Raw genomic sequence first — 14862 nt, 5'->3', positions numbered from 1 at the left:
CGATTCACGGCCAGTTGGCCCAATTGAAGGAAGGTAATGTTGACTTCGGTGCTTGTGTTGACATGTGACTCATTGCTCTACAGTACTAGCATCAAGCACATCAGTACGTAGCATCAACAGGTTAGTGTTAATCATGGACGTGGTTTTGCAGTCAGTGCAATGTTTACAAATGCGGAGTTGGCAGATGCCCATTTGATGTTTGGATTAGCATGGGGCAATAGCCATGGTGCGGTACGTTTGTATCGAGACAGATTTCCAGAATGAAGGTGTCCCGACAGGAAGATGTTCGAAGCAATTGATCGGCGTCTTAGGGAGTACGGAACATTCCAGCCTATAACTCGCGACTGGGGACGACCTAGAACGACGAGGACACCAGCAATGGAAGAGGCAATTCTTCGTGCAGTTGACGGTAACCCTAATGTCAGAGTCAGAGAAGTTGCTGCTGTACAAGGTAACGTTGACCATGTCACTGTATGGAGAGTGCTACGGGAGAACCAGTTGTTTCCGTACCACGTACAGCGTATGCAGGCACTATCAGCAGCTGATTGGCCTCCATGGGTACACTTCTGCGAATGGTTCATCCAACAATGTGTCAATCCTCAGTTCAGTGCAAATGTTCTCTTTACGGATGAGGCTTCATTCCAACGAGATCAAATTGTAAATTTTCACAATCAACATGTGTGGGCTGACGAGAATCTGCACACAATTGTGCAATCACGTCATCAACACAGATTTCCTGTGAACGTTTGGGCGGGCATTGTTGGTGATGTCTTGATTGGGCCCAATGTTCTTCCACCTACGCTCAATGGAGCACGTTATCATGATTTCATACGGCATACTCTACCTGTGCTGCTAGAACATGTGCCTTTACAAGTACGACACAACATGTAGTTCATGCACGATGGAGCTCCTGCACGTGTCAGTCAAAGTGTTTGTACGCTTCTCAACAACAGATTCGGTGACCGATGGATTGGTAGAGGCGGACCAATTCCATGGCCTCCACGCTCTCCTGACCTCAACCCTCTTGACTTTCATTTATGGGGGCATTTGAAAGCTCTTGTCTACTCAATCCCGGTACTAAATGTAGAGACTCTTCATGCTCGTGTTGTGGACGGCTGTGATACAATACGCCATTCTCCAGGGCTGCATCAGCGCATCAGGGATTCCATGCGATGGAGGGTGGATGCATGTATCCTCGCTAACAGAGGACATTTTGAACATTTCCTGTACCAAAATGTTTGAAGTCACGCTGGTACATTCTGTTGCTGTGTGTTTCCATTCCATGATTAATGTGATTTGAAGGGAAGTAATAAAATGAGCTCTAACATGGAAAGTAAGCGTTTCCGGACACATGTCCACATAACATATTTTCTTTCTTTCTGTGTGAGGAATGTTTCCTGAAAGTCTGGCCGTACATTTTTGTAACACCCTGTACTGTTTTTTGACAAATGCATGTTAATTTGCTTTTGTATACAATATTCGATTATTTTTGAAAAAATAGGTATCAGAGAAATTGGACGATAATTATTAGTGCAGGATTTATCACCCTTTTTGTGTAATGGAATTACTACCGTCTTCTTTATACATTCTGGAAAAATACCACTGTCAAATATCCAGTTTATGAGTGTGCAGAGAGGGAATGACATCAAGTCGATTATTTTTTAAATCACAAAATTTGAGAGGCCATAAATATCTTCTGATCTGGAGTCACTTAACTTTGCCAATGATTTAATTACATCTCTTATTTCCACATGTCCCCAATTACAGGTTGGCATGGTATCAGCAAAGTTTTGTAAAAATTGGTTTATGTAAGTAGATTGTGAGTTTGATTTTGAACTCTTCTTATGAGGAGATGAGGGATTAGAGTTTGCTGCATTGATAAAAAAGAGCTTAAATTCATCTGGGGTGACATTAACATCAGTTGTAACTTTTACATTATGACTACCTGTGCCTAATTCTGCTTTAATGACCCTCCACACAGCCTTACACTTACGAGGGCTATCCACAAAGTACATTACGTTTTGGAATTAAAAATAAATAAAGTATTGGAAATTTTTTTTTATTATATACAGATGAAAGCCACACTTAAATACTACTTTTCTACATAGTTGCCATTTAAATTAAGGCACTTATCGTAGCGATGGACGAGCTTGGAAATTCCTTCACCGTAAAATTCGGCCGCATGCGCCTTCAACCACGTGGTTACCTCTTCTTGAAGCTGTGCGTCGTCATCAAAACGCTGCATAGCCAACCACTTCTTCATTGCTGGGAATAAGGGGAAGTCGCTCGGTGCCAGGTCTGGACTATACGGCGGATGAGGAAACAACTCCCACTTAAAAGATTCGAGAACTTCACGAGTGGCATTTGCCGTCTGAGCCCGGGCATTGTCGTGAATCAGCAAGATCTTTGAGCCCAACTTTCCCCTGCGCTTGTTTTCTATTGCTCTTCTGAGGTTGTGCAGAGTTTGGTAAGACCTTTGAGAGTTTATTGTAGTGCCTTTTTCCAGGAAATCCACAAAAATCACACCTTTTCTGTCCCAAAAGACAGTCATTACGTGGTTGAAGGCGCAGGCGGCTGAATTTTATGACGAAGGAATTTCCAAGCTCGTCCATCGCTATGATAAGTGTCTTAATTTAAATGGCAACTATGTAGAAAAGTAGTATTTAAGTGTGGCTTTCATCTGTATATAATTAAAAAAATTCCAGTACTTTATTTGTTTTTAATTCCAAAACGTAATTTACTTTGTGGATAGTCCTCGTATTATTGGAGTTTTTGATGAAGTTATCATTTGCTCTACATTTTGCTAATCTGATTTGTGATCTATAGTGTCTCTTGAGTCTAACAAATGTTGCATTGTCAACACTACCATTTTTTACCTTATCATAGCATATCAAAACCATTAATCTTAGCTTCTGTAAATATGGTGTGAACCACCTATGTGAAGTAGTTCGACCATGCTTTCTTACCATAGTTTTGTTTCGTTTGGTAACCATTGGACAGGAGGTACTGAAAATTTCAGATAGAGTACTAACAAACCTGCTACAAGCCTCCTCAACATTTTGGAAGCATATATTATATTATTCCAGTTTAGTGCCTTCAGCTTATCCCTGAAGCTATCTATGCTTTTATCATTTAATAACCTGACATACCATGATGGTTCACAATCCCTGATTGTTTCAGTAATTGTTAGTTTTACCCATGTACCTTCGTGATCTGTCAGATGGTCGACATTAAGGAGTCCCAATTCAAAATCATCTTTATGTATATTTGTGATAAAATTGTCGAGACAAGAAAGTTGTCTTGTTGGACTATAATTTGCACATAAGAGATTATGGGATCTTAGCATCTTAAGCAAATTAGTATTTTTTTCCTTACATCAAAATTTAAATCTCCTAAAATTACTGTCTTGCATTTGGTATAATTTTTTGTACGGTGAATAAGTTTATCTAAACACTCTACAAATTGGTCAGCATCACTATCAGGAGAATGGTATATTGAAATAACTGTGAGTTTTAATGTTGGTAGTAGCATGACAGCCACTTCAAGAATGCCTTTAACACATATATCCCTAACATAAAGAACAGTATATCTTAACCCTAGGTTGTCACTTATATATATTGAGGAACCCCCATAACCTTCATTGGGTCTGCAGTAACTTGCAATTAAATTAAAACATGGTGGTACATACAGTTTTATCTCTTCTTCTTTTAACCAGTGTTCATTAATACATAATACTATTCAATTGTTTCCATTCAATACAACACCAAGTTCATCAGCTTTATATTTCAGAGATCTAATATTTATGTGCATGAATAATATTGATTTTTCACAGCAAGAGGGAAGATATGTGGTGTCTTGTAAGTCTACTGCTTGTAGCCAGACCCTATTTTGACAACGTTCGGATACATCTAGTTTTCTGGGCTCGGAGTGAATGGTTTGAAGATTATTTTGATCCTGCTGGAACATATCTGTTAATATTTTTCCAGACAGACCAGCAGGCTTTACAGGTTTCCCTGGTCCAGCTATATTACTATAAAGGTGGCCATTTCTTTACTCACAGTTTTGGTAATCAGTTTCGAGATATTCTTCTTCCTTGGTTGTTGAGGTGGAATCCTTGTCCCTGTCAAACTCGCTAGCTTTAATGATTGTGGAATTTTTGAATTTCAAACACAGGTGATATAGCCGTTTATTTACTTCCTATACCTCGTGATTTATGCAGAATTGTTTTGCAAGACCATATCTAAATGGAACATCGACAACAAACACTTTTTTCGATGTGATACTTGGTAATGTGCTTCTTAAACCTTTTACTAAGTTCGCGCTGTTGTTTTTCGCTATGCCATTTGTTCCAGTCATAATTACGATGACATCAGCTTCAGAAGCCTTTTTGTTAGTGTTTTTCAAGACATCCTTGGCTTCTGCTGAAGGATACACATACCCCAGACACTCGAGGTTTACGTTTTCATTAAGGTAACTTGAAACATTACGACCTTGGCAATCACTCAATAAGGTAATTTTACAGGTTTTACATACTAAATTTTGAGCATCACACTGTTTCACTCCTGTTTGAATTTCTTTTTAATATTTATTAGCACTATTATGTTTCACTGCATATGTTATCTGTTTGACAAACTGCCTATTGGCTTCTGTCTTGGGTTCTTCGGCCGACGTTCATCTAATGATTTTTCTGACGTTTCGCCAGCACGACTGGCTGGCATTGTCAAAGCTTCACCCTCCATTGCCGGTGGTGAACTGGAGCCGAGCTCGCGGCCACAGACTATATGTACCTGGCGCGCCAACGTCCGAGGGCTTCTCCACGGTCATTTCCGGTGCGGTTCTCCTCTTGCTACCCGCGACGGTCGTTCGCTGCAGTACGGGAAGCCAGGATCCATTTACCTTAAGGCTTTCCTCTTTCTTTTTGAAACTGTTCGCGTGTTTTTGTATTTCTACAGCTTCTCTGAACAAGCGCGTGTGATAGTGCTTCTCTACAGCCAGAACTTCCGTATCGGCGAATTTTATTACGTGGTCGGTCTCATTCAGTGCGTGCTCTGCCACGGACGATTTCTCTACCTGCCCCAACCTGCAATGTCGCTTATGCTCCTTGATCCTGGTGTTAATGGATCGTCCAGTCATTCCGACATAAACTTTTCCGCATGTGCATGGTATACGGTATATTCCGGACATTGCAAGTGGGTCTCTTTTCTCCTTCGCCGATCTAAGACACTCTTTGATCTTCCTTGTCAGTTTGAAAATCGTCTTTACGCCATGGTTTGCGCAATATATGGCCGATTCTGTCCGTCACTCTGGGAATGTATGGCAGAAAGGCCGTACCCGACATTTCTTTTTCTGGTTCCTTACTTCGCCGAGTGTTTAGCTCTGTTACACTTCTAATGTAATTTGTGGAGTACCCATTGCTCCGCAGAACAGTTTCCAGGTGTTGCATTTCTCTTTTGAGGTGTTGCGGCTCACATATTCGTCCCGCTCTCGTTACAAGCGTACTAATCATGCCTCTTTTCTGGCTCGGGTGGTGGTTTGAAAGTTTGTGCAGGTATCGGTCCGTGTGTGTCGGTTTTCGTTACACGCTGTGTCCCAGGTTTTCGCTGTCCCTTGTGACCAGCACATCTAGAAATGGCAGTTTCTTGTCCTTTTCTACTTCCAAGTAAGAAAAGGTTACAGGAGAATATGGGCTTGGGACAAGGAATGAAAGAGGAGAAAGACTAATTGAGTTCTGTAACAAGTTTCAGCTAGTAATAGCGAATACCCTGTTCAAGAATCACAAGAGGAGGAGGTATACTTGGAAAAGGCCGGGAGATATGGGAAGATTTCAATTAGATTACATCATGGTCAGACAGAGATTCCGAAATCAGATACTGGATTGTAAGGCGTACCCAGGAGCAGATATAGACTCAGATCACAATACAGTAGTGATGAAGAGTAGGCTGAAGTTCAAGACATTAGTCAGGAAGAATCAATACGCAAAGAAGTGGGATACGGAAGTACTAAGGAATGACGAGATACGTTTGAAGTTCTCTAACGCTATAGATACAGCAATAAGGAATAGCGCAGTAGGCAGTACAGTTGAAGAGGAATGGACATCTCTAAAAAGGGCCATCACAGAAGTTGGGAAGGAAAACATAGGTACAAAGAAAGTAGCTGTGAAGAAACCATGGGTAACAGAAGAAATACTTCAGTTGATTGATGAAAGGAGGAAGTACAAACATGTTCCGGGAAAATCAGGAATACAGAAATACAAGTCGTTGAGGAATGAAATAAATAGGAAGTGCAGGGAAGCTAAGACGAAATGGCTGCAGGAAAAATGTGAAGACATCGAAAAAGATATGATTGTCGGAAGGACAGACTCAGCATACAGGAAAGTCAAAACAACCTTTGGTGACATTAAAAGCAACGGTGGTAACATTAAAAGAGCACCGGGAATTCCACTGTTAAGTGCAGAGGAGAGAGCAGATAGGTGGAAAGAATACATTGAAAGCCTCTATGAGGGTGAAGATTTGTCTGATGTGATAGAAGAAGAAACAGGAGTCGATTTAGAAGAGATAGGGGATCCAGTATTAGAATCGGAATTTAAAAGAGCTTTGGAGGACTTACGGTCAAATAAGGCAGAAGGGATAGATAACATTCCATCAGAATTTCTAAAATCATTGGGGGAAGTGGCAACGAAACAACTATTCATGTTGGTGTGTAGAATATATGAGTCTGGCAATATACCATCTGACTTTCGGAAAAGCATCATCCACACAATTCCGAAGACGGCAAGAGCTGACAAGTGCGAGAATTATCGCACAGTCAGCTTAACAGCTCATGCATCGAAGCTGCTTACAAGAATAATATACAGAAGAATGGAAAAGAAAATTGAGAATGCACTAGGTGACGATCAGTTTGGCTTTAGGAAAGTAAAGGGACGAGAGAGGCAATTCTGACGTTACGGCTAATAATGGAAGCAAGGCTAAAGAAAAATCAAGACACTTTCATAGGATTTGTCGACCTGGAAAAAGCGTTCGACAATATAAAATGGTGCAAGCTGTTCGAGATTCTGAAAAAAGTAGGGGTAAGATATAGGGAGAGACGGGTCTTATAGAATATGTACAAAAACCAAGAGGGAATAATAAGAGTGGACAATCAAGAACGAAGTGCTCGTATTAAGAAGGGTGTAAGACAAGGCTGTAGCCTTTCGCCCCTACTCTTCAATCTGTACATCGAGGAAGCAATGATGGAAATAAAAGAGAGGTTCAGGAGTGGAATAAAAATACAAGGTGAAAGGGTATCAATGATACGATTCGCTGATGACATGGCTATTCTGAGTGAAAGTGAAGAAGAATTAAATGATCTGCTGAACGGAATGAACAGTCTAATGAGTACACAGTATGGTTTGAGAGTAAATCGGAGAAAGACGAAGGTAATGAGAAGTAGTAGAAATGAGAACAGCGAGAAACTTAACATCAGGATTGATGGTCACGGAGTCAATGAAGTTAAGGAATTCTGCTACCTAGGCAGTAAAATAACCAATGACGGACGGAGCAAGGAGGACATCAAACGCAGACTCGCTATGGCAAAAAAGGCATTTCTGTCCAAGAGAAGTCTACTAATATCAAATACCGGCCTTAATTTGAGGAAGAAATTTCTGAGGATGTACGTCTGGAGTACAGCATTGTATGGTAGTGAAACATGGACTGTGGGAAAACCAGAACAGAAGAGAATCGAAGCATTTGAGATGTGGTGCTATAGACGAATGTTGAAAATTAGGTGGACTGATAAGGTAAGGAATGAGGAGGTTCTACGCAGAATCGGAGAGGAAAGGAATATGTGGAGAACACTGATAAGAAGAAGGGACAGGATGATAGGACATCTGCTAAGACATGAGGGAATGACTTCCATGGTACTAGAGGGAGCTGTAGAGGGCAAAAACTGTAGAGGAAGACAGAGATTGGAATACGTCAAGCAAATAATTGAGGACGTAGGTTGCAAGTGCTACTCTGAGATGAAGAGGTTAGCACAGGAAAGGAATTCGTGGCGGGCCGCATCAAACCAGTCAGTAGACTGATGACCAAAAAAAGAAAACCAGTTGCCGCCATCATCACCAGTTTACGGACATGCCCAGGAATAATAAGCAAAACCTCTAATTACATTTTAGTTTATAATGACAGAAAGGTCTAATTTAGTATTTATATTATTCTACTGAGTCAAATAAGAATTTGGTTTAACTGTATGTTAGATTTTTGTAAAATCAACAAAATCACATGGAATATTTTGTCAATATAATGTGTGCTTCCTCAGCTATTTAATAAGTTTAATGTAAATTTCTCAGGTTCATAATTTCTCTGTTTTGTTCACTGTCTTAATTATTACATTACTCAGATGAAGAAATACATTTTTCAGGTCAGAAAAAGTAGGGCAACAAATTACAACATCAGTTCTAAGAATTAAACAATCTTAAAGGTCAAAAATATCTTTGGGAGGGGGGGAGTTCAAATTATAAATACAAATAAAATTTTATAAAGATGGTTTGAATAGAACGTTAGATATTTCGTAAAAAGAGTAACTAAAGTGCTTCGGACTGCAAATTAGGCATTTGTGTACTGTAAATCTCAACTCCACATGTTCTATAGGTATCCCATGTGTTTAATAATTCTTTAAACAAATTGTTTTCAGGTAAGCTAATTATTCCTCTGCAGTTAGAAATCATGAAAGTACTTAGTGAACTATAAAGTACTATAAAGTTTTGTAAACATTAGCCTAAATAAAAAAAATGATCACTTCACATAACTATGGCATATGTACTACTTACGTAATGCATAAAGAGTAAAACTAATGTATTTAAGGAGTGGGACTGTAGCAAGTGGAGCTACCCCCACCATGCTACATTTCAGCATGTCTTTACATAATCTAGAAATGGGCACTTTAACGTACTAAGCTATCCAGATGCATAAATGGATGTCCAACTTTCAGAATTCTCTAACCTTTTTTCATCAGAATAGAAATGAGGTACAAGAAAAGGTAAAAATATGTGCAGAGATACTGAAGGAACAGCCGAGTCAGAGACAGAATCAGTAAGCAATTAGGAAATGACAATAAACAATCACCTACTGGTAGCTTTAAATATCTCTTATTACTCCTAAAAAATTCAGTGGCATTAACAGGAAAAAAGGAATAAGATGCTAATGCAAATAAAACAAAAATAAATGCAAAAAAGTCTATTTACTTTGGGGGGGAAAAGGAGTGGGTTGAGAATCCAAGTGGAAAAAGAAATACCATGAAAGAAAAAGCAAGTCTGATGAGCATGACATAAATTAAGTTAAATGATTCTTAAGATCTCACTTAGTACAAATCAAAACATTGATTCAAAAATAGACATATATTGACTGAAAAGTAATTTTCTACCAGATGAGCAACACGTGAAGCATTCAATAATTACTATGAAAACATTCAATTTTTGACAAAATAATTTAATTGTATAGATAAAATCTATCCAATTAAATTATTCAATAATTATTGTAATAGTACATTGTTACACGATTTTCCCTAAATAATAAAAAAAAATTATCCTGTGTTAATGGTGCAAGAGCACAAAAATTATTATCTATATGCTATTTGAAGAAAAATGGAGAAAAATGTACAACAGCAAAATGAAAGTTGCATTATGAAGATAATAACTGTTCTGAAAGAACAGATACCAATGATGACCATACAGCTTCTCTAGAAAGAAATGATAATTAATCGAAACCCTCAGCTGCCAACAGATGTGGTAGATATACCTTAATGGGGACAGTTGAAAATGTGTGCAACAACTGGAACTCGAACCTGGGATCTCCTGCTTACATGGTAGATGCTCTATCCATCTAAGCCACTGAGGGCATAGAGGATAGCGTGACTGCAGGGACTTATCCCTTGCATGCTTCCCGTGAGACATACATTCCCAACTGTCCACACCCTACATCCATAATGTTCCTAAAGGATATTTGCCCATTCACTCATTACTCGTACCAACTAAGGTTATGATTCCCGTAAGAGTTCGGGCAAAGTGTGCGCATTCGCACAGAAGGAGGTCAATAGTTGGGTAGACTTTAACTATATGGAGGTAGTAACTGTTCCGAAAGAACAGATACCAATGATGACCATGCAGCTTCTCTAGAAAGAAATTATAATTAATCGCAACCCTCAGCTGCCAGCAGGTGTTGTTGATATACCTTAATGGGGACAGGTGAAAATGTGTGCCCTGACCGGCACTCGAGCCTGGGATCTCCTGCTTACATGGCAGATGCTCTATCCATCTGATCCACTGAGGGCACAGAGGATAGTGCAACTGCAGAGACTTATCCCTTGCAAGCTTCCTGTAAGACATACATTCCCAGCTGTCCACACCCTACGTGTTTGATACTAATGAACTTATTTTAGCTATGAATGCCCACTTCACCTGTGCTAGCCTATTTTTTATGTCCTCCTTGCTTTGTTAGTCATGTTTTATTTTACCTCTAAGGTAGCAAAATTCCTTAACTTTATTTACTTCATTATCACCAATTTCAATATAAAATTTATTTCTAATCTCACTGCTACTACTCCTCATTATTTTTGTCTTCTTAGGGTTACTCTCAGAGCCACAGTGCCTGCTCATCAGACTGTTCACTCCACTGAAGAGGTCTTGCATTTCTTGTTCACTTTCACTGAAAACAGCAATTTTATCAGCAAATACTGATATCCTTTCACACTCAATTTTAATCCCACTCCTGTACTCTTCATTTATTTCTGCATCGAAATGTTCTGTAAATTTTTGGTATTTTTCAACTTTGTGCACTCTGGTAGAATTGCTGGTTGTGTAGAATCTCTTTGCCAGAGAGGCTTGTGGTGCAAATGTGGTCCACAAAGTGGTGTGTGATGGGCAGCAATGGGAGTCTGGAGTCAGCAGTGGCACAAGGAAGGTGGCGAGTGGGACCCTGTGCTGGGAGCAGCCTGTGTATGTGCCGGAAAATGACTTGGCCACATCTGGAATGATAGTGTGGCCTAGTTGTAGTTGAGAGCCATTGTTTGGAAAGCTGTAATTTGGAAAGGAGCTTCCCTTTTGCATGCAAGAGCGCTTTTGTTGCACAATATTAGTGTTGCCTGAAGGAAATCAGCAGATACAGCAATGGTTGTAGGTCTGAACAGCCATCACTATACTGTCTCTGTGCCCTGGTTGCATTTACACATGAGTACTGGATAACTCCACATGAAGTTGAGTAACTTTATTATTTAGTACTTGCCCATCTGAGTGTTTTAGTTGTTTATCTTGCAAAATTGTAATTGCTTCTGCCTTTGTTGGGCGCCATTAGTTCCACTATTTTGTGACTGGTCATTTGTTTGTGTCAACTGTTCGTGTTACAAGGTTGTCATTGAGTTCGCCCTAGTGGGGGCCATTATTTTGTATGCATGTGTGTGACCAGTGGTAACTGATTTATGTTTCAGGTCTTACCATGCCTGTTTAATTACAAAATTTAGTACAAAACTAGATTACAGCCAGCAACCAGACAACAGATATTCAATGGTGAGCTACTGAGGACCACCTATCACAGGCAAGGCACCAGCAGAGGCCCCAGATTGAATCTGCTCACAGGTACCTATAGGCACTAGTGTGTCAGCCAGCCTGGATGTATTTTTTAGGCATTTTCCACATCATCTTACGTAATTACCTGGCTGGTTCTCAATGTCACATTTGACCACATGATATACACTAGATGTAGACAAAAGGGGTATACCAATTTCTCCTCAGGAGGAAGCTGGCAGTAGCTTTTAAATGCATTTGGGAGCAGCAACATCACTGTAATAATACCCAATACATGGGGCTGATTCTCCACAAAACAGGAGACACACCACAGTAGGCCCAACCTGGCATTGGTTGGATATAGGGTGCTGGACTGGATGGATGGATGGTGATGCATTTGGATCTATAAATTTGAATTTCCAGCACTGTTAGAATGGTTTTTGTTTCAGTATCTGCCTTTCAGTAAAAATTATTGGTGTTAGGAAAAGGAAAGATTGCTGCTTACTGTAAAGATGACCCACTGAGTTGTAAACAGGCACAATAAAAAAACTGTTACACATTATAGCTTTTGGCCAAAGCCTTCTTCAGCAAAGAAAACACATACACATTCATACAAGCAAGAACATCTCATTCACCACTGGTCAGAACGGTCATGTGTGCATGAGGTCTGCTTGCTTGTGTGAATGTGTGTGTGTGTTTTTTCTTTGCCAAAGAAAGCTTTGGTTGAAAGCTACAATGTGTAATACTTTTCTCATTGTGCCCGTCTACAACTCAACAGGTCACCTTATGGTCAGTAGCTATATTTCCTTTTCCTAATATTGTTGATATTCCAACCTGGAGATTCCATTGTTTAATGCTTTGCTTTTGATAAATAAAACTGCCCTGGCCTTATGTTATGAAATGGTCTGTATCCTTACACTACCAGAAAATTTTTGAAAGTTAATATAGTACAATGTGTATCGGATAACCATTATTGCTGTTATATCACAGAATCTAAATCTTAGAAAATCTGGGGGTCAAAGTTTGTTGCTTTAGTTGGGTATCTACTGTACAGTATTCAAGGGCAGAAGTAATTAATCTTAATGCTAATTTCTCTACCTTGCTCAAGTAAACTACTCATAAATTGTATCAATAATGAGTGACATGTAAATGAATAATTAAATTCTTAATCAGATGATGATAACACCAATCAAAAACAAATAATTAATTTCCATAATAGTTGTTATAAAGTCGCTGCTTACATTTACTGCAACAGCAACACTTGTTATTGCTGACAAAATTCCATACCATGGTTCAATATCTTTCACTCTTCTCGGAAGTGGGCGTCGCAACTGAGTAGTCAGTTTCATTGCATCAATTCTAATTTCTGCAATGTTATTTAGAAGAGCAAAGAGTGGAGCTAGAGGAAATGCTGCCACAAATAATGTCACAAATCCATACTGAATCACTGAAATGGATAGAACATACATTAAGATAAATAAATAGAGCAACAGAGATAAAAAAAATAAAAAAAAAACTTGTATTAGAGTGACCAGAAAAAACATAGAATCAAAATTAAAAAGTATATTAGAGTGATTAAAAAAGGCATAAAATCAAAGACTGTTAGAGTGAAGATACTGAAGACAACAAGTGGCATGTTATGTATTTTATTTAGGAGAACACGCATATTAAAAAAAAGGGTTTTACGTATGAAAGCTTTTGGAGCCAGTGGCTCTTTCTTCTGGCAGAAGGTTGAAGGTGAATGAAGAGAGATGAAGGAAAAGGACTGGAGAGATTTAGAAAAAGGCTTAGCATTCAGAAAAGTCACCCAGAACCTGGGTCAGTGGAGACTTACTGGATGGGACAAGACTGATTGTTGGGGACTTCACTGGATGAGATTTGAAAACCTGAGAGTTTAAAGGTCGGAGACAGGGTGATATGCAAGACACACATTACTGCTAAAATATTGCACACAAGTTAATAAGGGTGAAAAGCTAAGTGCATTGTATTTGATAGAAATGGGAGGGGGACAGCAAAAAATAAATGTGTCAGAAAATGAAAGCTGTAGAAAACTAAAACAGAGAGAAGAAAGGAGTAGTTACTGTGGAGAAATGCTGAGATAGAAGAAATTACTGTAAATTTAAGCCAGATGGGTGGCGAGAACTGTGGATATGTGGTAATGCTCTTTCCAACCTACGAGTTCTGAGAAACTGGTGTCTGAGTGAAGAATTGAAGTGGTATGTGTGGTGAAACAGGCACCAAGGTCATGACTGTGATGTTGTAGAGCATCTCTGAACAGGATATTGTGTGTTGCCAGTATAGATACTCTGCCTATACCCATTCATCCTAACTGATAACTTGGGAGTAGTCATACTGACGTAAGAGGCCAGATAGTGTTTACATTACAGCTGGTATATAAAATGTATCATTTCACAGGTAACTCTCCCTTTGATAGTATATGTTTTGCCCGATACAGAGCTGGTAAAAGTGGTGGTAGGGGGGTACATAGGGCAAGCCTTGCAGTGGGGACTGTCACAGGGTATGAGACATTGGGTATGGAAGTGAGAGCAGAAGGAGCATAAGGTCTGACAAGGATATTGCAGAGATTGAGAAGGCAATGGAAAGCTATTCTAGGTGTTGTGGGCAAAATCTCAGATGGAATGGATCTCATTTCAGAGCAAGACTTTAGGAAGTCATGGCCTTGTCGAAGTAGCTGATTAATACATTTAAGACCAAGATAATACTGAGTGACAAGTGGTGTGCTCTGAAGTTGTTTTTTGAAGGCATCAGTGGTACCAGGATAGGATGCGATGGCCTAGGAATCTGTTTTAGAAATAAGTTGGTGAGTTAATTACATTAATTAAATATTGAGATGAGAATGGTGGTGTATTGCTGTGAAGAGTTTGCATCTGAACAAACAGTTTGCCTTGAATGACAAGGCTATATGAATGGGAATTTTTGTCATGGAAAGGATGGCAACTGTCAAAACGAAAATTCTGGAGTTTGTTAGTAGGTTTAATATGGACAGAAGTGTGTAGCTAGCCTTCAGTGAGAATGAAATCAACATCAAGGAAAGTGACATGAGATTCAGAATAGGACCATATGAAATTTAACTGGGAGAATGTATTTAGAGATTCCAGGAATTTTAACAGGTTAGCCTCATATGAGTTCATATGGCAAAGAGGTCAATGTACATAAAACAAGCCAATGGCTGAAGACTTATGGATTCCAGAAAAGACCCCTTCACCCAAACCATGGAAAGGTTGGCGGGAGCCATCCTGGTTCCCATGGCCGTACCCCTGATCTGTTTGTACGTCTGCCCCTCAAAGGTGAAATAGTCCAAGGTAAATAGG

General features: G+C 39.4%; 1 protein-coding gene across 1 annotated transcript in view; it reads right to left on the bottom strand.

The window, feature by feature from the left end:
* LOC126418712 (anoctamin-4-like) overlaps positions 1-14862 on the bottom strand; it is a 404589-nt gene that overhangs the window by 50591 nt on the left and 339136 nt on the right. The window contains exon 16 of the mRNA XM_050085615.1: positions 12772-12977. Within this exon, the coding sequence (XP_049941572.1) occupies positions 12772-12977 (206 nt within the window). The remainder of the gene's footprint in view (positions 1-12771; positions 12978-14862) is intronic.

This window comes from Schistocerca serialis, chromosome 9 (assembly GCF_023864345.2).
Source record: "Schistocerca serialis cubense isolate TAMUIC-IGC-003099 chromosome 9, iqSchSeri2.2, whole genome shotgun sequence".
Lineage (NCBI taxonomy): Eukaryota > Metazoa > Arthropoda > Insecta > Orthoptera > Acrididae > Schistocerca > Schistocerca serialis.
This window is presented reverse-complemented; position numbering and strand designations above follow the sequence as displayed.